At 40.4% G+C, this 25,164-nt stretch overlaps 3 protein-coding genes across 7 annotated transcripts; 2 read left to right on the top strand and 1 right to left on the bottom strand.

The window, feature by feature from the left end:
* Window positions 1-7,379: 7,379 nt before the first annotated feature.
* Window positions 7,380-16,217, top strand: si:rp71-46j2.7. Of its 2 annotated transcripts, XM_031587478.2 has the most exons (17): window positions 7,385-7,919; window positions 8,571-8,682; window positions 8,917-9,130; window positions 9,470-9,612; window positions 10,669-10,828; window positions 10,946-10,989; window positions 11,088-11,290; window positions 11,394-11,507; window positions 11,606-11,731; window positions 11,864-11,971; window positions 12,069-12,227; window positions 14,028-14,260; window positions 14,468-14,613; window positions 14,747-14,810; window positions 14,924-15,102; window positions 15,188-15,276; window positions 15,366-16,217. In XM_031587478.2, exons 1-17 carry the CDS (start codon window positions 7,737-7,739, stop codon window positions 15,453-15,455), a joined length of 2,367 nt encoding a protein of 788 aa, XP_031443338.1. In that variant the 5' UTR covers window positions 7,385-7,736; the 3' UTR covers window positions 15,456-16,217. The 2 variants fall into 2 exon arrangements, with proteins under 2 accessions (XP_031443337.1, XP_031443338.1); XM_031587477.2 differs by having other exon boundaries at window positions 7,380-7,919; window positions 14,028-14,613.
* Window positions 16,218-16,585: 368 nt separating this feature from the next.
* ube2a (ubiquitin-conjugating enzyme E2A (RAD6 homolog)) lies at window positions 16,586-20,163 on the top strand. Its single transcript, XM_012841477.3, has 6 exons — window positions 16,586-16,815; window positions 17,150-17,230; window positions 17,594-17,619; window positions 18,473-18,562; window positions 18,703-18,791; window positions 18,903-20,163. The coding sequence occupies exons 1-6, from the start codon at window positions 16,772-16,774 to the stop codon at window positions 19,029-19,031; spliced, it is 459 nt and encodes a 152-aa protein (XP_012696931.1). The 5' UTR covers window positions 16,586-16,771; the 3' UTR covers window positions 19,032-20,163.
* nkrf (NFKB repressing factor) lies at window positions 20,164-24,880 on the bottom strand. Of its 4 annotated transcripts, none has more exons than XM_012841392.3 (3): window positions 24,717-24,880; window positions 23,492-23,616; window positions 20,164-23,338 (listed from the first exon to the last, which is right to left on the bottom strand). In XM_012841392.3, the coding sequence occupies exons 2-3, from the start codon at window positions 23,580-23,582 to the stop codon at window positions 21,084-21,086; spliced, it is 2,346 nt and encodes a 781-aa protein (XP_012696846.1). In that variant the 5' UTR covers window positions 23,583-23,616; window positions 24,717-24,880; the 3' UTR covers window positions 20,164-21,083. The 4 variants fall into 4 exon arrangements, with proteins under 4 accessions (XP_012696846.1, XP_031443341.1, XP_031443339.1 ...); XM_031587481.2 differs by lacking the exon at window positions 24,717-24,880 and adding an exon at window positions 24,628-24,713; XM_031587479.2 differs by lacking the exon at window positions 24,717-24,880 and adding an exon at window positions 24,417-24,606.
* Between the last annotated feature and the right edge of the window lie 284 nt (window positions 24,881-25,164).

Raw genomic sequence — 25,164 nt, 5'->3', positions numbered from 1 at the left:
CTTTTGGATGTGCCCTTGTTTTGTGTAGACTTAAAAGTGGATTGTAGCTTGACCAGGGTGACATTACCACACTAGTATCTGTCGCATCCTAAGGTGAAACTCCAAACCTTGGTTGCCCTCCAAAAATGTTGTTGGTACTCGGCCAAAGTCAGCTGTGAAGGCTTTGCACAGCCTGGGTGTAATCCATCTGTGGACAAGTTGACTGTAGGTATCTAAATGAATATGAAGGGTAATGGCTTTTAAACGCAATCTTGGACTTTTGAAATGGTCTGTAGCCACTTGTTGAGTTGTTCTCCAGCAGGTAGTAGTAGTAATGTCGTGTGACGGAGAGACTGGGATTAACTGTGCCGTGAAGTGGATTACTTCCATCGTCTAAATATACATCTTATCTCCTATCAAGCCTCTTTCTGTCTTCAGCTTTGCAGTAGTTTAACCTTTGCGTTGGATGAAAGTACTGGAAAAGATCCCGTTTATTTTTCTGGGCTATGCTGTTAGCTGTCAAATTATTTCAATTGGTCCGAATATTTAACCATGGGTAAAGTTTGTAAATATATTCGGTGCTGGCGTGTATGGCGGTTGTGCAGGGCTGCTGGTAAGGGATGAATGGCATGCCAGTTTGGGACACATGATCCTGGCAGCTGCACTAGGCTGAATCCCATTCCCTGTCAGCAATGGGGGGTGTGATCCCAGCCATGGTACCTGCTGGCTGGACATAACCTACCCATAAACTAAAGACTGAAATTTGAGCCGCGGTTTCACCTTGTCAACATCACACCAACTATGGCTACCCGTGTCCTGAACTGTCCTGCATGAGTCTTCGAGTCTCTGGTGTCACTTGACATTGGACTAAGCGGTTCACTCTAGGAGGTTCCACTAGTACTACTTGAGATTTTATTTGGCATTTATAGTAGATATAATTATTTTCATACTAGGGCTACAGAGGTTCCTCTTGTCACAGATCTTCCTTATACTGACTAAATTAACGTTGGGTTTAGTGAGTCAATTGGGATCAGCACCGTTCACTTTTTTTTTAATGTATCGGAAGTGAGTTCTCAAGTATTGATTTAACCTTCGTTATGCATTATGGTATCACTGGGTAAATATTTGTAGTGGTTTTGCGGCTTAAAATTGGGCAATTCATTTTAATTATTTATTTTAAGCAAAGCAACATTGCACCAAACTTTACGAGCAGAAAAGGAATCATTAATTTTAAAACAAATCTTCAGTAACATTGATTTGTCTGTTTAACACAATACAAGTCTCATATTTCACACAAAAAAGTATGTTATATTCAATTGTACTGTTGAGGCATTAATAGATTACATGAAGTTTTAAATGATTAATATATATACACAACGCGTTTTTTGAAATCAAGGTTTACTGAAAAAGCTCCACAACTTTCCCCAAATATCCACAGGCATGTACATGAACAACACGCGAGTTTGCACACATGCTTATACACAAAATCTCCATTTTCCCTCTGAGTAATGCACCTCACACTGAAAGGGTAGGGACCAATTCTTCTCAAAAGAGAAAAACAGGTAAGTGACGTATAAAACATGTAGATTCATGTCTAGCATTAAACAACAATGTATATAGTAAAAGGGAAATGGGGCAAATATGGCGCTGCATGACACGAGCACAGGTGCGGAAAGGAAGCAGAATTACTTCCTGTGCATCTTTTTTTCCGTTTGCACTGGATAGTATTCACCCCAATGAAGAGTTGGCCAATAAAATGGATGTGCCACTTTGTTTAAACCAACTAAATTATTGCCAGGAGACCTCACTTTTCGCCAAATCCTGAATTATCCAAGCTATTATTAGCTATAATATTCGTTTTTAAGATAAGCATACATTTAGGCTCATATCTTGTAATTTGCTAGAAACAGTAGCCTACAATCACTGGGTTGTTTGAATAACTTGATATATTTGCTAACATGTTTCGCAAAAAAATAGAACTGTAACGTGCATTCCTGTGAATTCCGTGTCCTTGTAGTGTCCATGGGTTATACAGCAGGTAGAATCCGGCCTGCGCTCGGCGGGTGGCGGACAGATAGCAAAGAACAAATCCTGCTGAAGGATCACATACGACTTGAGCCGATTACTCAGCAGTCCAGTTAAAGGGACAAACAAACGCCATGTTTGATCCCATAACAATTTCCCCAAACTGACGTCGAAGAAAAATTACGTTATCACAGTTTTGCCCCGTGGACTTACCTCGTCTATTTGGTAATTGACAATATGCGTTGGTTCTTAAGATGGCATGCATGGTGCGTAGCCTACACGTGATGACCACTACTGGAATGTACAGGAGGGTAGGCGTCCACGATGATATAAACTTTTAAAAAAGTGTTACAACTGTATAAGGATTATGGTTGTTATTATCCGTTCTCAACGCATCTAACGACAAAGCACATAGTTGGTGGTTGTTTGCAACGTTGATTATATGATTCGATAGTGGTGGTGGGTATAGCGCTAGCCTAATTGTTTCCTCCCATTATAACGTAACGTTGCGACTATCCAAGTTGTTATGCAATCCCAAACTAGGTTATTTAGACCCGTGTGCAACATAACTCTAAGCGTGTCTTCCTCGCATATCCAGAAGTTCAATGACAAGACGATGTTTGAACATGTTTGACAGTTTTTGTTTCCTGCATTTGGCCATCCAGAAATAATGTATAGCCCTGTGTGTCTTTGTTTATTTGTGTTTTACACAATGAGAGAGGGGTCGGTATGTAGACTTGCTAAGAGCATGCTTAGATTAATGAAAGATTCCTTTGACTTAGACTCTTTTTAAGACTTAACTAAAAGAGCGACGTAGACGCCCTTACAATCTGTCCCGATCGAGGTAAGCATGTAGTAACTCGCCATCTGGCGGAGGAATAACGACATTTCTACTAACATAGGGTGATTGCAGAGCATCATATCAATGTATTGCTTAAGGTGATGAATTACAAAAGTAAAACATGAATCGAAAAAGCTTAGGAAGAATAGGAGAAAGTATAAAATAGGAAAAAGTTTAACCAAAGAGTTAATATAGGCATATATTTTACAAATCCCCCTTTATGCAGACCAGAGAAACCCGTCCATTCAAGTCTATGGGGATATACCAAGATTCCATCACCCTTCTGTCTCATTTTTTTGATTTTCTACTTTGAAGAAAAACAAGTTTATTTCAGGTATGAACCTAGGTTTTTGAAAGCTGCTGGCTGGTTGCTATGTACGCGCTTGCTTGTCAGTAAATACTTTGGTCTATTACAACTCAGAGCTAGCACAAGAAGCTCTGAAATACTTGCTTTGTATGGAATGTATTAATTCCAGTAGGGAAATCAAGATAACAAAGTTAATGGACAGAAACTCAGCAAACAGCTGAGAAAACTCTGCGACTGTTAGTGACCCCCATAACCATAACCATAACCTAGCAAGCACAATGCAAAAAAAAAACACACACAATGTCATGTCTGATAATATGTCTGATAATTTATAGATCCGTGGATGAGTTCTGGGTAAGTTATATTCCTCTATTTTAACTCATTCGATTCGACCTTTACCAACAAGGATTCAGGCAAACATTAGGTTGTGACACGCCCCTTTATGCAGACGGAACCGTCCCCCAGTATTGCTTCACTTATCTAAAATATTTGGTATAGTAACCAGCCTACCTGTAATTTAAACCTTTAAAAAAATATCTTTATAAAACTCATACATAGCCTATATCATGCATGCGTATTATTATGTTCAATAAACACACTAAAAACATTGCCCCTTTCTGTTTGGGTGGTACTTCCAAGCCAACTTTTAAAAGCAAGAGCATGTTATGTCCAGGTAGCCTAACTTCAGCTTCAAAGTCCTTATCACATATCTGGTCTGCTACCACCAAATTAAAGTGTCCTCCATTTTGTTCCTCGAGCTAATCTGTGATTTCATTGAGTTAACAATGCTGATGGGTCAATTAGATAAAATCCCCGCACCACCACCTAAATAAAATATTTTGTATCTTGTTATTTGTGCACCCATGTGGCAAGAGTCTCGGGACTGTGCCCGTCTGCTTCTAATTGAAAATTAATTGAATTTTTTATAAAAGTGCTGTGTAAAAAATCATCTTTTGTCGGGACCACCTTTTCATGTGTTTCACTCTCATCACTGGACATCAGGCTTGTAGCGTTTTCCTGTAAAGCTGCAAGATAAGAAAGCATTGTTTGACAATCAGGCCTTGAAAGCCAACTAATAAACATTAGGTCAAGGAAGGATCCTTAATGGCTGCGTTTCAAGGATGCTACGTCATCGAATCCAACCGTAGTCAACACTCACTCATCCTGGTCGTAAGATATATATGTTTTTGACAGACATGATATCAAGTTGGCAATTCCCTCCATACCTACCAAGGTTAGGGTTACAGTTAGGATTTGGCACTATAAATAAGTATGGGAGTTACTCTCAAGGAATAAAAAAATAAACTAACAGTATCTAGAAGTTTGGGAGGAACCATCTGTTGTCTGGGAGATATGGCTGAGGTAGCACATGTATTATACAATTCTCTGTTGTCATGGTTACCATTACAAGAGCTAGACTTATAACTAATCCTGTGGCATAAATGTGTTGAACTCAGGCGTGCTCTTTCAGTTTTAACAGTAGTTTGACACACAACAATTTGATATGTGGGACAGCTTCTGAAACCTGACATTCAAAAATAAAAAAACCCTACACCAAGTCTGAAAAGCTGTAAGCATATTCTCTGCATTGCAGATGTTTTGCAGAACATTCAGACACTGTGCCTACACAACACCTTTTGCCAAGGACCGTGGTTGATGCAGTGATGAGTTGCTGTTACCAGACCCAAAGAAGAGGCTGAAAACAGTCACATAATTTATTTTGATGTGACGTGTACAGAGGGTAAAGTTACTTTTGGTTAATCTTACACACAGCTTACACTACGTCTTTGTTTCTGTTAAAACCCTCAGCACCCAAAACAACCTTATTCATACACAGACAGACATGTAGAGCACACATCAGTGTCATGGACGGATTATGGAACCATGGGCCCCTGGGCCTGGACATGTAAAAGGCCCCCTCCCCTTTGCGCAGATTTGAGTTTGTGAAAAGGAGGACACTTCGTCGCGGGGGGAGGGGCGGGGCAGTGTATAGCATGCCGACCACGCCCCTCCCCCGTGACGAAGTTTTCCCATGCAAATGACCCCGCCCCCTTCCCCGCAACAAAGTTTTTTCCGGGTAAAAGAGGACATCTGATCATCCCAGCGACTTCACGCAAAGGCTCTGGTTTAGGGGCCCCCTGAGCTCATGGGCCCCTGGGCCTGGTAGGTAATCCATCCCTGATCAGTGTTCTAGAGTAACATAGCATTTTACAGGGATAACCTCTGTGGTGTCCATATGATTCAGTGTCTCTTAACTACTAAAAGGTGAATGATTACAGTCGGAAGACCTGTATTCTTTAAATGTTCTCTCATCATGGCAGTAAAAAAGACATTGCTACAGTTTTTAATCAAGAGTGTGGTCTTTCAACTGTAATGGAATAAGTGGATGAAAAATACAGTACTAGGATGTGGAAATATATTTCATAATAAATGATATGCCAGTTTTAAATTCAAAGGCACAACAATCGCCAGCCAATGAATATTACATTAGAAAATATAACATTTGCCCCATTTATGTAACTTCCTGTACAAACCATTCCCATTCTTCCTGTCTTCTGTCCGAATACAGATGTAGAGGCACATAATGTTGTTGGTTGAACAGATACAGATAATGACATCTCTGTGCACCTCTGGCATATATGTGTCGACTGAATATACTTCAGTGGTCAATAATCTTTTGAGAATGTAGTGCAGTGTAACATTGAAACTGCCAATAGGCACAAGCCTATAGAGATGTGTAGCTTCATCCCAAAAGTGTGAAGTGTGGTTAATGAATAATCTAACCATATCAATTTGTGTTTACCATTTGATGACAAAAAAATTGTTTCTGAAAAGTGATAATAGACTTTTGAAGTGTATGTTTCATTTTTCAAGACATTTTTTATTTTACAACTTGTTTTGTGTGAGTTTTGTTGAAAAAAAATGTAACCTAGGTGTAAGCAGTCCTAAAGAACTGTAATGTCAATGTTAAAATGTCGGGAGAGAGTTCTATAAAGACATGAAATAAAGGAATTTGACGTTTTTGTGAGCATCATATTTAAGATGCAACAGTATCTCCTGGCTGGTTGAATGTCTCCCTCTAGTGGTGGATTTGAGCTGATCAAACTATAAACCTCAATGCCTATCATTTGTTGGTACAATAGGTACCAGCCTCACACGGGCACCAGACTACTGCAGGTAGCTTACAGTGTGGACGGTGCCAAATAAATATGGGTGCAATTGTACATAAACATTAATACTCTCCTCATGGAGGCCACCCAGATAATATTGGTACTATCTTAACAACATCACCAATAAAATGTACATGTAAAATAAATGTCAGCCTACTCAACCTTGCTAGGTAACGTTAAAGGCACTTTTATGGAAATATTATTGTCAAATTTTAGTTTGCTAGTCCGGTTAGTTGACTTTTGCCTTTTTACACTTCTAGATTTGTTTCCCTTCCCCTTAACCGTATGGTTACACACTCACAGCCTGCCAGTCAGTTGTTTCCCCATTATTTTCAATTTGATCTCTTCCAACACCAACCATAATCATTACTAGCTTAGTGTAACACTTGTTTTTAGTTTGATTTTGTTTCATTGAACATTGATTCCGTATTAATCTTTCTCCCTCTCTTTCCCACAGCTGTTCACATTGTTTGGTTTGTCTAATAATCAAATGCAGTTGGTCCATATAAGGATGGGTGTAAAACGTAAATGTTCTACTCCAGCAGCCACTCACACTGCTTTTTCATCTGTTGCCTCTCACTAGTTTAAGAGTCGAACTGCATCAAGCCTATGACAAACAGTGCATACGCTCGACTTTTTCCTTATTATTGAAGGGCAAGGTTCACAGTGAAGACAAAATGCAGAACATGGATGGAATGTGTTAGGCCTACAGGCTGTACCCTGAATAACCCTTCCAGGCACAAAGTGACTTGTTTAGAGGGGGACTGGACTGAACACCACACCAATGACTTTTAAGAGTCCCCAAATCAGTGAGATGATCTTGAATGGAGGAAATTATTATTTTTGTATTTTCTGCTAAACTTTTCTTATACTACTCAAATACAGTTCTGATTCTGATTGAGAGTTGTAATAACGGGTCCTTGATAGCACTTACTCAACTACTGTTGGTCACAGCTCGCTTTAAATACAATATTTTACTTATCTAGTCGACCATATTAGCTGAAAGTGAGTGAAACTATGCTACACTTTATTTTAACATTATATCATAGTGGGTTTATCATAATATTTTTCTGAAAAATTGGAAAATATATAGACCTATACAATTACCCAAATATATTACGCCAAACGTTAATGGCTCGTTTTATTTGAAGGGGAGAAGAAGGGCGTTGGAGAGTTCCTCAGAGAGAAAAAAACCAAACAAAAAAACGCATCTATTTTTGAGCCAATCAAATAGACGCAGCAGGATCGACCTTCTCACTTTCAACATATTTTTCTTCCGGCTATAGGTTACTCCTTACATTGTTGCATGTTGATTACTGCGATGAAGGACAGAGATGATAACCTGAAAATGAATTTTAGTTTGCAGAGAATAACAACAGATTGACTGCAGCGTGGAATTTGTCTTTTGTAAACGATGTACCTGAAGCGTATTCTCGTTGCCACGACTATTGGCTTCTTGTGGTATTTTTCAGATTACGGAGAAGTTACTCTCCAGTTAGGCGTGTTGATATGCGTTCTTTTGTCACTTAAATTCTTCAAAAGGTCTGTTGAATGTAGTACACAGACCGATGAGTTGGCTGAAAGTCCACCATGCCAGGTAACCTTCATACTTTGTCGTTTTTCTCAGCTTCTTAGCTACCGAGTCACAACCCCGCTGTATGAGACACGCTGAATGCAACATTGAGTCAACTATTGACTATTTTCCCTGCAAAGACGAAAAATGCAAAAAAAATAACTTGGATATGTTCGCTATACAGTGCCACGAGTGGAAAGCGCAAACAGAAAAATGTTCATGGTTTTGATTTTAATTTCTTCCAATTCCAATTATTATTAGGAAATTCTTAACCGTAATTTATCATTTGCACTCTAATTGAATTGATGTAGAAATGGTTTTCTCAAAATGACATTATGTGCGATGTCTTAAGATGTGTGTCGTCTCTTTGTGGAATAAGTGACGGAGGGGTTTGTTTTGGGCAAAACAAAGACTTCAGAATGTTCTACAAAGAGTGCAGGGTGCCTGTATTTTCAGTTTCTGTGAAAGCATGAGGGAGTTATAATGACATACCCCTATAGCCAACACAGACAATGATTAGGTTACTCTCACAACAACTCCTTTGGTGGGCCAGGTAGCACTGATGCCACTTTACTGGCCTATATTTATAACCAGAATAAAACAGGTAGAATGTAATAGAATTCCTCTTTATTACCAGAAAATGTGTAATACATCCAGTCCTCCTGTATTCTTCAGGGAAAAAATGAGGAGAAAATATGCAGTTGTGATGGGAGCAGTATAACTAGTTCCAAGGAGGAATCACTGCACGGCACACAATATTTCAATGTTAAGAGATCTCTTCAACAAGGTGAGGGTTCACAACACCCTATTATTACAATCTTTTTGGTTAAAGACCACTGTCAACTCACTGCAGTGGGTAGTGCAGTGTCACAGCAATGCTCTCTCTCGCTCTAAAAAGGAAACCATCTGTGGCTATGCTTTTTGATCACACATGATCCTCTGCAAGGTATAATGCGAAACTCATGATTGACACAGGGTGTGTAAGTAAACTGGTGTTTGCTGTGTTGTGTCTCTCTCCCAGTGTTTGAGTGTGCATACAGCCAGACAGTCGTTCCTTGGTACATTGTGCCTGAGCCCACTACCAGCCAACCTCTCCACGGAGCACTCAAGACCGAGTTTGACCTGTTTGTGGATCGGCTTATCAGAAGGACACGAGAATTTGACCTTTGTGCTGCCAGTGTGGGCCTTATTCGCATCCTCACCCAACATCTGCATAATGCAAAGCAGTCTAAAGGGTGAGCTGGTTTTAGCGGGAACCGGTGCAGGATACCGATTCAAACCTACAAATTGAGATGAAGTTCTTCATAGATGTACAAACCATGTTATGGCAACGTTTGGATTAGGTATTACGTTTTGTCTGATTTTATGGCATGTTGTCAGTAAGTTCCATTTAATTGGACCATTTAATCTATACTGGTTGGGACTTTAGACCTATTTAGCATCATGCACCTTGCTAAAGTCACATGAAACCTTTACAGCTGTGATAGTTTGGGATATGTAATGCCTCATTTTCAGGGGCTCTGCAACTGTGTTTGTTTATCTCACACCAGTGCCTTTGTGACTGTTGGTCTCAGAACACCATGTTTCAGCTCCAGAGCAGAGGAGATGGCAGTCCTCCGGGTGTTTTCTGAGGCCCTTGTGCGGAATCTCCTCCCGGAAACCCTTTGGGACCTTGAACTCTACCGCTGTATTTTAAATGAAGTAGTTGCTGTGAAAGGTACAAATCCTCTTGATATTTCCGTTAGCTTGACAGGATCGGGGCCATTAAGAGGCGGTAATCATTCACGCCATCTCCATTTGCAGTGCATTGCTGCATCCAATGGATGGCAAGTCCATTTGAGTAGAAACATCTGCCACGCCTTTTTGAAGAGACCCAAATGTAATTGAAAACATACCTCCTTCACATGTCTTGGCTTGTGCTATAAATTGTATTGACTTTGGTGTAAGGATATTCTTTTCAGTCCTGCTATCCCCATACTGACTACAGTATTTTGCCCTACATTCAGTTGTAACAAGCAAAAGCTCCATAGTCAATTCTGAAAAGATTCTTGAAGTATACCAGAATCAAGAAAAATTCGAAAGTACCAAAAGTTACACAAGTTGATTCAGATACTGTCCACCTGTCAAAAAGGTCACAACTGTGTTTGAATTTGGGTCAGGTAACTTCCCTTGCCCTTAACCACATGGCCTCATACTATTGTAAAATTGTTCCTTTTTTCTACTGACAGCCAACTGTATAGCTTAACATGGGTCAGAGCACTAAATGTGAGTGTAGCAATCCAATTAGTTATGTCCTCATACGTTCAGTTGAGAGTTTTAATTCATTATTTACATTTTGCTGATCTTTTCAGTGACATCTTGTTTTTGAAGCACTTGTTATAAAATGTCTGCTCAGCCATTTTGTAGAGTGTGCCTCATGTTATTAAAGAGGTACACTCTAAAAACAAAAGGAGAGTGAAGTGTACACTTTGGTACATATTGGTCATTTGAACAGAGTAAACTCTCAGCTCTTACCCACACCCACTCTCAGCCCCTTGCCCATCTTTTAGCATTTTTCAGAATTATGCAGTGGGTTAGGCTCAAAGCTGGGGAGTGAACTTACAGTTTAAATCCACTACACATTTAGATAGATAGATAATGCAAGTCACTATTATATATTCAACCCACAAGTCAAAATGTTTTATTCATGGTTTTGTGATTACTCTACTACTTTCTGACATTCTGGTCAAATATGTTTTTCGTCATTAAACTATCGTTTGTATTTGTGCTTAAGTGTTAGACCTGCTAGTGACTTGGCTCTCCGACCCGGACAATCTTAACCAGCTGGTGGTGAGTCAGCTGGATGAAGTGGCGTTCAAGAGATCGGTGGATGACCTGTGCGAGTCTGAGAGAGAGGACAGAGCCTCCTCCCCAGAGACTGAAGATGCGGGAGCGTACGTAACTTCACCTGCTTATCTGTACAGTGTAGTGGCTAAAGGAAACCATTACGATCACACATTTTGTGTCTTTTGATGAGGCCACACCGTTGATTAAAGAAATATATATTGCAGCTCAGCAGATGATGCAGAGGATGTCAGCAGAAAGAAAAAGAAACGTATGTTCAGCCGATTGTGTCACCAAGCTTTTTACAGTGTTTGTAAATTGAATTTTGGGATGAATGAACTTCATTGATACTTTTTGTGCTCCTTAAAGACGGTAAGAAATTAAAAGAGGGATGGTCAAAATTTCTCGATAAAATGAAGTCAAAGAAGGCCAAAAAGAAGGAACTGAAGAAGAAGGAGAGGGAGCTCATGTTAAGGGCCTTGGCGGACCAGAGCCCAGCTTCCTATGCCAGGGATTGTGGAGCCGGCAGCAGCACAGAGGGCTCCGTCAAAAGTCAAACGGACTCCGATAGTGTAAGAGGACAGGATGTTTGTTCTTTTTTATTCATTTAACATTTGATAAGAGTGCTAAATGATGTTATTAATGCATTTTCCCTTCCCTCATATGAAATGTCAGGAAGAGGACATGGACCTGGAGGCCTACCTCACAGGTGTTCAGGAGGACATGATGGAGTTTAAGTTGTCTTATGAAATGTGGAGAGTGGGGAACTGGATTGTCACAGTCAATAATGTAAGTTAGTCTTCGATCAGTTTAATTCTATTGTTCCCCTGAGTTTCAGAACATCTTCAGTATGTATTACATCACACTTCTCCGATGCAATCATTCAGGTTCAGCGAGAGAGTGAGGAGTTATGCTTTGCAGTTCATCTTGAAGAGAGAGACAACACTGACAATCTTCAGTGGGATGTGATTAAGACACAAACGGACCTCCTCCATTTCCATAGCCAATGGCAGGTGAGGGATGCATGCAAGTGGAATTCCGGGAGTAACAGTTAGCATGAACTACTTCTGTATCACTGAAATATGAAACTTTCACCCCTCTGGCACAAAGTAACACCATGGTGTTGAATGCTGGGTCACTTACAGGACCTGTCAAGTCTACCATCAATTTCTGCAGTAGTTGATGACAAAGGGAGGGATCTGGATGAAGAATTTAAAGTGGAAGCTAAGGCCATTTTGCAGAATTTTCTTCAGGTACACGATAAATATATATTCTCTTAGCATATATGCATGGAAATACAAAATATATAATTGTCAAAAAAAGTAACAATGTATAACCACTGGACAACAGGAACTGGTCTCAAATTCAGAGTTTGGCCACAGCCAGCCCGTGTTTCAGTTCCTGTGTCCATTGGACAAGCTATTGAGTGAAGAAGAACCTTGTGGAGGAGTGTGGGGTCTTCTCAGTGGCATTGCCTACTTCCTGACTCCTGCACAGGAGGAAGAGGAGGTAGGTCTTGATTTGGATCGAGATCGTATATTTAGTGAGCTTAATTCGAGATGTATATTGAGATGTATATTTAGTTAGCTTTAAATATTTAGTGAGTTAATGCTGCTAGAGTCCCTCTGTTACAGTCAGTTTATACCACCATTAGCTGGAACTACAGCCAGTATGACTTGCTTAAGTATAATAGTAAATTGGACCTGTGTATTCATATGTATTGAAAGAGAATTTGCAGTTGTCTGAATCAATGCACACAGCATCCATATGGAGTTTGAATAGTTTCAAATTCACAAATAAATGTCATGTGATTCCCAAATGCATTTTGTGATTCGCAAGTAAATGTGATGCCATTCACAAATGTATTGCCTGATTCACATATAAATGTCACACCATTCACAAATGTAAACACTGTCACATTTAGACAAACGTATGTGCGCTTACAAACCGCTCGCGATTTGTGAACATCCTGGCGTTTATTTGTGGATTTTTTGTAACATTCCTTGATTCACAAATGCTATTGTTTCAAAAGGACATTCTCTGCAGCCTATCAGATTTCAGCAAATTACATGGATGAAAATTCGAGGGTATGGCTGAATGTGACCACATTGTGTTACATCGGCGCAGTGTCCAGTTCTGTGGACGACCAGAGAATTTGTGAGAGTGGAAGTTTTTCCCCTATTAAATATTCTCTGCTACTACACCATAATGGACATGTGCATACAACCGATTACACGAAGTATACGAGTTGGGGTGAGGTCCAAAAGTCTGAGACCTTACAGCCGCTGGTTGACTTTGCTTTAACTTAATTCTTTTATTATTTGAGCTATGTAAAAAGTTTTAAAAAAGGTAGTTATTCTTCCATCCATCCTGTCCAGCAGTTTTCAACATGCACTGGAAAATGGGCCGATTTCAGAGTGAAATAAAGGTTTGTATCTAAAAATAATACTGCATCTCTGAAATTATTCCGCAGCTCGGTTAAAATAGCAATGTTAACCTATTTGGATGGACTAGGTTGACCAAGCATCCTAGTTACCCAGTGGCTGGGTTAAAAGAGCAACTCATTTTGCTGGGTTAGTCCAATGGTTACCCTACGGTTTAGAATGCCCTCTGCAGCTGCTCTACTTCGGGAAAACAACCTGCTTGATATGGCAAGTTGGATTGAATTGGCCATTCTTTCAAATATTCGTAGTTCAAGCATGTTCAATCACGTATGGCAAGGGGTTTAACAAGATACATATGTTACAATCCCACTTGGTGGGCAGCTACCAGATGCCATTGAGGCATAGATTCCTCTTTGTGTAATCAGTTGTGTGCAGATGTCTGTTATGGCGAAGTAATCCACATAGCTAAATATTGCACAGATGCAACGCAGTGTGGTCACATTCAATCATGCCCTTGAATTAATGTGAGAAATGTGAGAGACATCTGATAGGCTGCAGAGAATGTCCTTTAAAAAATGCATGTGTGAATCAAGCCGCGTCAGGAAATTGTCAAAACCCACAAATAAATGCAGGGATGTTCACAAATGGCAAGTGTTTTGTAAATACATGTAACAGCATCTACATTTGTGAATGGTGTGACCATTTCTATGTGAATCAGGAAATATATTTGTGAATCGTGTGACATTTATTTGTGAATCACAAAATACATTTGTAAATTGAGTGATATTGATTTGTGACTAAACTATTCTAACTCCATACATCCTTTGCTGGTGACTTTGGAAGCAGCATTAGCCTTCTTTACACTTGAGTGTTGCTTACAAAATGCTGTGTTAGTAGAAATAACTTCCTGCTGGTATTTTTACAGAGCAATAGCCCCGTTGCAGTGGTTAACTCAGAGGCTGTGAAGACTACGGCCTTGATGCATGAGCCAGAGGTTGCCCAGCTGACTACAGTGAATAACCAGGGAGAACACGCTGAAGGAGATGCTATGGAACCTCATCACACAGTCCTCCAAAGTGTTTCTGACACTGCTTCCAACGATACCAATGGGGCTGAGGAGAGTGAACCTGCACTGACCAATGATGACAGATCTGAGGGGTTAGAGGATCCCAGTGATCAATCTGGAGCCATAATCAGTGGGCTTTCCAGTATTGCTGAAAGTTTTGATGAATTTCTGGCCAAAGCTAGATCTGTGATTCCCAAAGTGCATTATACAATATTCGATCAAAATTCAGACTCAGTGTTCAATGATTCTTGGCCGCATCTGATGAACAAAACAAGTAAAAGGGACACACTTTTACACAGAATGTCTGCTGTGAGGCACAAGAGCAAAGGTGGCTTGACAAAGGTGGATTTGCATACCCAGACCGATTTGGAGAAAAACACTAACCAGTCTTGGGAACATCTGGAAGCTACTAAGGCAATATTTGAGTTGCTAAAAGAAATATCTGGTCTGTCCTTTCTGTTCTTCACACTATTACCACTTAATGACTAAGATGCACATTTACCTAATTCCCCACATAAATCGGCCACATAAATATGTGTCTTTTCATCAGCACGAAACTGAATTTATTTATTTTCTAGGTAATTCATTCATCCTCAACATATTTGATGCTATTCTCAAACCCGTCATGCCTTTGGTGAAGAAGTATGTGCAAACCATTAGCTTATCTCATATAAATTTTTTTTAAATCAAAATGTTCCATTTATACTCAACAAGTAACATGTAACACAATGATGTTGTCCTGATGTTGCTCTCAGGAAAGTGAATAGCTTCTTGGACAAAATGAACGCCACAGAAGCACAAGTGGCATCCTACATTGACACTGCTCGGGAGAAGCAGTGGCCTGATGGTGCTGCTGGGGTGCAGAGACCTCAAAGGCGTCCAGAGGAGAAGACAGAGACAAGAGAACGAGCTCAACAGCTCATCAATACCAGATGTATGGGGGGTACTTTTTTTATGTCAGTCTAGATATTGTGAGATTACCAAGGGTATGTTTGAAGCCATATTTACCGTGTTTTCAGATTCAAACTACCTGATACTCAAGAAGACTGATGTGGAAACAGTGTTTAAGATCTTCCAAGAGACAGAAGAGAACAAGAAACTGGTTTATGTGAGTATTGTCCCTTACTGATCACCTGCAAAGCTCTGTCATTATCTTATGTTGACTGAAATGTTTTCTTCTTCTTTTCAACTGAACAGATGCTGCTTTCATTCCTGTTGCATGAATTCTTGCCTGGAGAACCTGCTCTGGACGTAATGGCTCAGCTATATGTGAAAGACATCATTTGATTTCAAACAGAACCTCTCAGGGACTTTTTCTTAGCAGTTTATTTATAACTTAATGTATACATTTTAACACTCCAAAGTATTGGTCATGTAATATTTTAGCAAAAATGTCTTTGAAATAATTCATGCCTTTGTATGTATGAAGCTCAAAATGTGACTTAATGCACTACTGTGAAGACATTTTTAATTGATTTCCTATCTCTGCCAGCTCTACATAATTGTAGATATGGCATTTGTGAAGTTTTTTTCCCCGGTTTATTGTTAAATAATATCATAAACTTTACTCTGAAGTAACGCATCATTTTAATAATTGGACAGGACAATGAATCATCACTAATCACTTTAAATAACTTTATTTGATTATTGATGACCTAATTCTTGAGCACTTTCAATTAAATATATATTTTCACTAAACGTTTTTGACGTTCATGTCACTTTGGGATATGTATGCAAACTGTATGTGAACAGCAATTCAACTTGCTGTACAGTGTACAACAAATAAGCAGAAGTATATTTCTGAACAAGCAGACTTTTCATATTAATTATTCCACAAATAATGAACCACATTGGTCTACTTTAAAAACTGAAACCAGTTTAAGTATAAGCAGCCAAAGGTTGTGGCTTTAGGATGTTAATAGACACAACTGTTACCTTTTAAACATGTTTATATAAATATATGTTTGTGTCGGGAGATTAGAGGGTGTAGAGACAAACAGGTAGGCTAATTTCTGCATATGCCAATAAAAGTGTTCTTGTCACCTGCAAGTCACTGTGTGCTGCCCTTTATTTTAGTATAGATTTCTTGTAATTATAGAATAGATCATTCAAAGATCTAAAGTTTATGTTTATTTGCGGTAGGCCTACCCTAGATCTATCTCAGTTATAAGATTGCTAAGCATATGACGCAAGTATTGCAAGAATGCAACATGCTTACTTGTCAGACTTTGAGGGTATGTCGCCAAACAGACGTAGACATAAGAAAATGTTTTACAAATTCCAGGTCAAAATGTAATTATTGTTTTATTTATACTCAAACAGGGAATGACAATATTGCGTGCGGTATCGATGACCCATTGTGTTTTAGTTCGAATCGAAAACGATAACAACCTTCCGTACCCCCCCGGTATTTTCAACAGTGGTACTTCCGGTCCCTTGAGAGCCTGGCTTAGTTGAGAAACAGGCAAGAATATCAAGGCTACATGCTAACTAGCTAGCCAAATTGATCATAATTGTAAGATAGACAAATATAGCAAAATATCGCAGATCGTTGTCAAGTCTTGACGTCGATGTGTTAAGCTCTGTATTAATTATTCACTAAAATGTCAACCCCAGCAAGACGACGTTTAATGAGAGATTTTAAACGGTAAGCGACATGAAAAAATATATGGCCTTTGCTTGTTTATTGCTAGCCGGCTAGTAGCCAGAGTGCTAGACTTTAACGTTGACTAGCTAGCTGGTTTACCAGACAGAGCTAATATGGCGATTGTTTAAGATATATTACATTTGTTATATATATTTTTGCTTTGCCAGTCTCGTGCTGTATTTGTGCCATCGATTGTTTGCTTTGTTAATTATATTTAAGTCAAAATTATATTTCGGGGTAAATGTTATGTTAATGTTTCTTGGCTTTGGCTCCTGTGGTGCTAGCAGATGTTTTTTTATATGTATTTAAATGCTGCGTTGAACTTATGTTTAAGACTTCAAGAGGATCCTCCAGCTGGAGTAAGCGGAGCCCCGTCAGAAAATAATATCATGGTCTGGAATGCAGTCATTTTTGGGTAAGAGGGATGTCCACGAGAGCTGTCAAGGCTTCTTAGTTTGTAGGGAATACTGTTTGTCTGGATCTGAGATGTAATGTTAAAGTCAGTCATACCAAGATACTTGGGTAGTATTGCTTGACCTGCTATTTCTAGTAAGTCAGGTGAATTTATATACAATTAGTTGATTAGTTAGCTGCATAGTCGATACTCAGCCAAGACTTTTTGTTTAACGCCTTGGTCTGGATGAATACTTGATATGACAGGTCGTTCAGTTCAGCTTTTTCACTTATAGGTGATGAAACTACAGTGTTTTGTGTATACCTGGAAGCCATCCATAAATACGATTCACCAACATGAATCATTTTGTTCTTTTTTCAACAGGCCAGAAGGGACACCTTTTGAAGACGGTAAGCTCAATAACTAAGATAACCTTTGTAGGTTTTTACCTTACCTTGACCACAACCACCACTCATCTGTTTTACAGGTGGACTACAGTCAGAAGCCATTACAGATTATCATCAATGTAGTTTACCACTAAAGTTTGATTTTGTTTTTTTAAACTTTTTAAATGTATTTTATGAAAACATAAATTGTTTGATTCCTGTATCTAGATGTTTATCTTGAAATCAGGTGGGACATGCTCGTAACAAGAATAGGTCAACTGAATTGCTTAATGATCATTAATCTGATGCGGTTGTGCTGAGAGATTACTGTCTGGTGACGAGTGAGATCATTAGCACTGTGTAGGGAAACTAGTTTAGCCAAAAACCCAATCTGCTTGTGTCTTAAGACCAGGAAACCAGGTGATTATGTACTACATTACATACAGTTCTCTCCCACTGAGGCTGTAAGTATGCTTGAGGTTTATTGCATAAAGCCCTTGAGATATTGTGCAAAAGAGAGGATAAGAGGTTGAAAAGAGCAACAGGCACTTGGATAGCTAGCTAAACTGGCTTCTCTTGAATGGGTGTTGTGAAGGATGGAGAACATGGCACACTGGGCAGGGCAAGGCAATGGCCTTAATTATAAGCCTAATCCTGGCGGTGTGGTATGCTTTGCTATCCAGACATGTCCCTGAGGTCCAATGAAAATACAGTTTGATCAAATAACTGCATAAATATATATATATATATATATATATATATATATATATATAAAACAGAATATCAAATGACACAGGAACAAGGTATCAGATAACACTTGAACAAAAGAGATCCTGTTATACAATCGACATTTGATTATGTTGTTTTTCTTCTGTAGGAACATTCAAACTCACAATAGAATTTACAGAAGAATACCCAAACAAGCCCCCCACAGTTCGTTTTGTCTCAAAAATGTTTCATCCAAATGGTAGGTATTGATTTCTTTTTCTGTTTATAGCCTTGAACAAAGACTATGAAATACCTTGACAGTGAAAGCCATGTGGATTGCATGCATTGGATGTTCTTCCAGAGATGTGACCATTAGTCTGTTATGTTTTGTGTTTTCAGTATATGCAGATGGTAGTATATGTTTGGACATTCTTCAGAACCGCTGGAGTCCCACCTATGATGTATCTTCAATCTTAACCTCTATACAGGTACAGATGTTCTGTTTCAGCTCAGTTCAGTATTGAACACCTTAAGAATGGTATACTGTGGTAATGTTAAACATAACCGATGTACTTAATTTTTTTGTGTTCATATTTCAGTCTCTACTGGATGAACCAAACCCTAACAGTCCAGCCAACAGCCAGGCAGCTCAACTGTACCAGGAGAACAAGCGAGAATACGAGAAGCGTGTGTCAGCCATTGTAGAACAGAGCTGGCGAGATTGTTGACCCCTTTGACTGTTCACCAAGTATGAACAATACCCAGCCTCGATAGTCAAGAGGGAAAAAAATCAGTCTCGCTCAAGAATAAAAATAAATACACATCATGTTTTGAAATCTACTCCTCTTACTCAGTAGAATTGTCTGTTCCTTAGCTGTTTGCAAGGTTAGAGTGCTGTTGTGTTGTGATCCCCCCCCATGCAGGACCCTCTCCCCCAAAGGCACATTTATACTAAATTAAATGTACCATGTTGTGCCTGGGTTACTTGCAACACATTCTTTTCTTGTTGACCTACACCCCTTAAATTGGAGATGGTCTTTTTTGCCATGTTTTACTCAGAGTTTGCCCCCTTAGGTGCAAGTTGAGTGCTTTTTGAGTGTTAACAAGAGTTGTTTGCATTGCAGTTTGGTGTATGGAGTCATATTTTGATTGGATATTCTTGTGCCCAAATTCAGTGAATAAGTATCACACAAGCTTTTTGTTTTATTTACCCCTTCTCACTGATTTGTATCTAAGCTTAATTATGTGGAATTGTTAAGAAACTGAATTTAGTTCAGGCAGACAGTTCAGTGCCTGATCTAATAGTTGTATTTGACATCCATCGTACAATTAGGACTAGTGGTGGAGTTGGTATACATTCATCTATAAGGTCAAAATTGTGATGTGCATTCTGATTAAGAGTATTTACAAAAGCATATCTTCAACTCCCTGCTAGAAAGGAGGTCTTGTGTTTGATCAGTGTAATTACCTTGGATGCAGTTTTTAAGGGGAAACTGTTCAGAAGTTGTGCATAAATCGTGCCACTAGTTTTGGACTCAGAATGTATCGAAATGGCACTGAAGATCACGTCAATACACTGTCCTATACCCTGTTGCTACCTGGTTGCATGGTTTACTTGCGCACCTTTCTGGTTTGATTTTAAGTGCCGTTTACTTCTCAATCCCACATGGAGTTTCTAACCCAACAGCCTGGGCATGACACTCTTGTGTGCTTGTCTTCTAATGCAGTGTCTGTTTCCAATCATCTGGGTGAACATTTTTTCTAATGCACATCAAATTTCAGAGTGTCAAATTTGCACTAGTAACCCATGTAAGAAACTGTACATTTTCTCACTTCTTGTAAATAAACAGTAAAATCAAAGTCTGGAAATGCATTTATTAAGGTTGGGTCGTGGGGAGGAGGAGGAGGAGGAATGAAACGGAGTGATCTTCTTAGTTCATTGTTCAGTGAGGACGATCAGATTGAGTTTATTGTTCAGTAATTACAGATATGAAAACAAGCAGACAACAGTATCCACAAACAAAAAAAAGGCTATTTCACCTAACATCTTACAGATAGCACTGCTTGCACATTTACCAGGTCATAGCATTGTAAATGGCTTACTCTCAGAAAATTTATGTTTAAAAAGATGGCCTCTGTTTTTCACCTGTTCGCAACAAAGTAGAATCATAAGTATTTTTCCCTGTTTTTAAAAGGGCCTGTAGACGTCGTGTCAAACTGATAAAATAAGAGAGCTTGTAGAAGATAATGGCAGTGAAAGGTGAAATATTGTATTAAACAAAACCTAAGGGATGGAATGTCTCTACAAACGTAGAGTAAAATGGAGCACCTGACCCGCTGCCAAAAATAGCTCCCTTAGTAGCATCCATTGTCTAAACTCCTAGGACACAAGATATGATCTAAACCTTTGTGTGTTGGCTACTTTGTGTATACAGCTTGTGCACAAATTATTTTGGGGCTTGCCCCAAAGCGCCAAAGTGAGAGCTACAGCAGACAAGATTAAGTGGAATGACATGGTAATAAGCACACACAGACAAAATGCACAACACAAAACAAAGTATCTACTTGTGTTCGGTATCAACATGAGTTATCTATTTGTCTGTCCAGGAATGAAGAAGCAACAGAGGACTTTCCTGATACAGAGGAGTTTGAAAAATACATTTTACAGTTCCTTTTACAGCAAATCTTTCTGAGAAATCAAATAGAATTTCAGTATATTTCACAAGACACCCCCCAGACTGAAAATTATCTTTAGATTACTTCGGGTTCCTCCTGTCCAATCAGTGCGATGCCTGAGGTTTCACCAGCTCGTATCTACCCACCTGCCCTTCCTGCAGGAGCTGACCAATCAACTGGTCTTTATGCACCTTGCGACTGACAATTAGGAAGCGCTGCTTGCCTTGTCCGTACGACTTGCTACGCAACCCATACTTCTGGGACACCTGGTGGATCTGCTTGCGTTCATCATTATTGAGCTCGGTTGAGAAGCGCAGGTCATCGTTGCGGTCCGAGACAGCATAATTGCGAATGATTTCCTCAATGTTTCGTTTGGTGAGCTGGCTCCCAGGCCGGTTCATATCCATACCCAGCCCTTCCCTGGTGAACTGCTCCTTCACCCGGATAGGCTCAGCGATGCCCTCCCCTTCGCGGCCCAGTCCGCCTCCGGTCCAGCCCATCTTCCGCAACAGCTGGTTGCCAATATTGTCCTCTTTGATCTCCTTGTGCAAAGACTCTTCTCCAGATCGAGCCCAGATCTGGGTACGGGACAGAGCATCTCCGTAGCCTTCCTTCCTAAGGTTGGACTTGACCACAGCCTGGGTCTGCCGTAGAGTAGCCAGGGCCTCCTCTGCTGCAACATGTTTCACAGTCTTCTTAAGCCCAACACCGGCTGCCACATACTGACCCTCTAAGTACACTTCGCATCTCCAGCGATGGTCAGGCAGGACTGTGAACTTATAGTCAGCGGACACTTTGTTGAATTGGGCAGTATCATTGATAATACATATAGCATTGTCAGAATTTTCCAGGATCACCAACTCACTGAGCTGTTTCTTCCTGCTCCCAGGTGCGGTGAAGCGTCCACCCTCTGCATGATAGATGCCCTGGGTAAACTGCTGCTGCTGATGTTGTAGTTGCTGTTGTAATTCGTGCTGCTGTTGCTGCTGCTCCTGTTGCTGCTGCTTGGCAGCTTGATTCGCCCTTAGCTTCCTCAGGGCTTCTTCAGCAGCTGAATGCTTAGAGGTCTTCTTGGTTCCCCTTGCCTGTGCAACAAGTTCATCCTGCAAGTAGACACTGCACATGAAGATGTTGCTATTGGGGACCGGCTCAAACTTGTAGTCAATTTTCATTCGATTGTAAGCTGCAGAGTTATTCAGGATGCAGATCGCATCCACAGCATTGTCCACAATTACAAACTCTGACCAGTGCTTGGTTTTGTCTGGTTCATAAATACCCTTGGAGCTCAGAGGTGGCTTATCCTCTGGATTTCGTAGTGGTGGGACTAACACTGGAGTTGGGACATGCTGTGGACACACCACAATGTCATTTACAGCAACATGCTTGTATTTGCGCTGTACCACGCGGGCCTCCACAGACTGCAGGAAGAGTTTAACGGCCTGTTCTGAGGCACGGTCCCGGGCACCGTTTTTGCTTCCAGAATACCCTGTTGCCAAGTAAACAGACTGACATCTCAGCTCGCAAGCATACCCATCGGTGGGCACTTTTCTATTCTTAGGGAGGTCATCTGGAGGGATGTCTTTGAGATGGACATAGATGTACTCAGGGTTGGTCTTGCAGGCCTGGATGCTCCGGCTCAGGATGAAATTGTAGTTTGGTGTATCAGAGCCGCTCAAAGCTGTAGGGTCTCTGGCTGTGGTGGCGATGGCGCCTGCCACACGTGTAACCAATCTCTGCTTCTCCTCCAGAGTGGCTGCTGCCACTGGAGTGGGCTGTGAAGAGGCTGCTGCCATTGAGGGGGTGCTACAGACCCGACTGAAAGCTCTGCTGGATGACGGTCTCTCCTGGTGCCCAAATCCCAGGCCCTGACGGCCCGTTTCCTGACGCGTCGAGTCCCAGGGCCTGGACCTGTTGCCTCCGCCGTATCCATCATGCCTATAGGACTGGGAGGAGGAGTCAGACTGCCTGAAATTGTGCGAGTCATATCTAGCTGTGTAGTCCTGTTGAATTTTCGTCATGAAGTTTGAGCCAGACCCTCTGCTGCTGTAGCCAAGGCCACCTGTGCTGCCCGAGGAGGCCGTGTCTCTGCCTCTGCGATCCCCCCAAGAGTCAGATGCGTATGACGAGGCCCGTTCGTATGCCGAGGAGGTCGTATGTTGATATGAACGACCAGAGCTGTACGTGGAGTGTGGAGGCTCTCTCTGTCTCATACTGTTCATCTCCCCTCTCCTGCGATCTTTCTCATTCTCCTTCTCATCTGTGGTTCCCCCACTAATGCCACTACTGACAAATTGCACAGGCTCAAATCTAGGCCTGGGGTTATATTTTGACGCCGGCATCTTCCTCATTGGCTCGTCTCCTGTGATTGAGACAACATTACAAGACTTAAACAAGAATGTATAACCTTGGTTTGTTCATTTTGGTGTAAATACATTTTTTTTTTTTAACAGAACCTGCTATACCAGCAGTAGAATAATTAGAGGAACCACAATTTAGCTAGAGTTACACCTACTTCCATCTGATGAATTTGGCCTCTTTTTTGCTTCAGAACTTGGAACCAGCTGGAAGGAGGGCATGTCGCCAACATGAATTCCTTCAGCCATCTCCAGCACGTTCTACATCACTTGTGGGCCATACCTGAAGATATGGGAGACAAGATAAATGTTACAGTAAAAAAAATGCACTCAATATAATCATGGTAGACACAAGTGCCATTCAGTCTGTTACAACAGTGCAAAACATTTCAAGTTCATACCTATGCTTCAGGTTGTGTACGACACACTTAAAACACCCAATGAAAAATGCTTTGGTACAGTTCATTGTGAAAACACAGCGTAGATGATAAAACTTCTAATCCACATACACTGTAAGCACTGTTATTTTCACCTATCCTCATGGGGAAATGTTACGAATACGAAGTTATAACATAGTTCAACCGAATTTCAAATATCATCCCCAAACATAGGTGTTAGGTATGGCAGCTAAATAGCGTCCTTTCCCCTCACACTATGTTTTACGCCGGAGTTCCGCTTAGCTCCAGACCGCAGCGGCCTGCAGCAGCATGGCCACCGTGGAAGATTGAATCATGGGTAATGAAAAATGGACCAAACGAGGAGGGGCTTAGCTTGCTTCATACTAGGTAAGGTTTGTAAGGAAAAATCACCAACAAGACCATGCAATTATGTTACATTACTATGATCATGTACACAATTACACAGGACACCTTTTAATTTAGAGTGATATCGCTTAGAAACACGCGACAATTCAACATAAACAGCAGGTAAAAAATCATGCCCATAGCGAGCTAGCCCAGCTAGCTAGACAACCACTGTCACACATTAGCATATGAGCTTGTGTTACATCCATCAGCACATTGCAGAAATTGCTACAGTAGTTATTCCAACACACACAAAACCAAATATCTATAGAATACATACCATTTCGCTACACCATGACCATATAAACACCCGAAAAGTCAGTCAAAATCGAACAGAACCTCTGCTGTTGACAATGCTCACGAGCGCTAGCCTGTTAGCAAGCTAGTTAACCGGGTGACGCAGTCATAACATAGCTATCTAAAGCGTATTTAAGTCCAATTTGTACCCAACAAAAGGTTAAAAGAGTGTGCTGTGAAGTGGAGTTACCAACATTGTTTTAATTTCATTTCCTGGTCATACATCAAATAAGACGCTGAATATGAACCGAACAAGTACGGGGCCCGAAAAACCCCATCCTACCTGCTGGTGTAGCTCCGACTGTTTACGTGCCCTTGAGTCAGTGTTGCTTTACTTCAGCTGAATGGATGCAGTTAGTCAGTTGCTAGGCTAACTTGCTACTTAGCCAGCTACTTGCAGCCATGTCGTGGTAGAGCGATAGTAGCCTATAATTCAGTTAGAATAAACGTGCCAGAATTTGGGTAGCTGAATACAGGCAATTAATTAAACAAAGTACTCTTAGTTTATGCTGGGCTATGATTTTCAACTTACCAAATGGTATAAAAATGTTACATAGAAAAATTCCCTGATTTGTGACTTTATAATGCTCCCAATTATAGATGTGGCCTCTATTGTATATGCATGCATTTGTTTTTATCTAGTCTAGTCTAGTCTACACAATCTAGTAAAGTTTAAACTCACACTCTCTCTCTCTCTCTCCTTTTTTTTTTACCAACTTTAACTGACATGG

The sequence above is a fragment of the Clupea harengus genome, chromosome 20 (genome assembly GCF_900700415.2).
Source record: "Clupea harengus chromosome 20, Ch_v2.0.2, whole genome shotgun sequence".
Taxonomy (NCBI): domain Eukaryota; kingdom Metazoa; phylum Chordata; class Actinopteri; order Clupeiformes; family Clupeidae; genus Clupea; species Clupea harengus.
The sequence above is the reverse complement of the archived record's forward strand: the minus strand, read 5'-3'. Positions and strand labels throughout refer to the sequence as shown.

Bases quoted from the DNA above. Each gene is read 5' to 3' on its own strand.
- nkrf (XM_012841392.3), bottom strand. From the start codon at position 23,582: ATGGCTGAAGGAATTCATGTTGGCGACATGCCCTCCTTCCAGCTGGTT. The intron at 23,339-23,491 runs GTAGGTGTAACT...TCTCAATCACAG, and splicing joins GCCAAATTCATCAGATGGAA to GAGACGAGCCAATGAGGAAG.
- ube2a (XM_012841477.3), top strand. From the start codon at position 16,772: ATGTCAACCCCAGCAAGACGACGTTTAATGAGAGATTTTAAACG. The intron at 17,620-18,472 runs GTAAGCTCAATA...TTTCTTCTGTAG, and splicing joins AGGGACACCTTTTGAAGACG to GAACATTCAAACTCACAATA. The intron at 18,792-18,902 runs GTACAGATGTTC...TTCATATTTCAG, and splicing joins CAATCTTAACCTCTATACAG to TCTCTACTGGATGAACCAAA.
- si:rp71-46j2.7 (XM_031587477.2), top strand. From the start codon at position 7,737: ATGTACCTGAAGCGTATTCTCGTTGCCACGACTATTGGCTTCTTGTGG. The intron at 11,732-11,863 runs GTGAGGGATGCA...GGTCACTTACAG, and splicing joins ATTTCCATAGCCAATGGCAG to GACCTGTCAAGTCTACCATC. The intron at 14,614-14,746 runs GTCTGTCCTTTC...TTTATTTTCTAG, and splicing joins GTTGCTAAAAGAAATATCTG to GTAATTCATTCATCCTCAAC.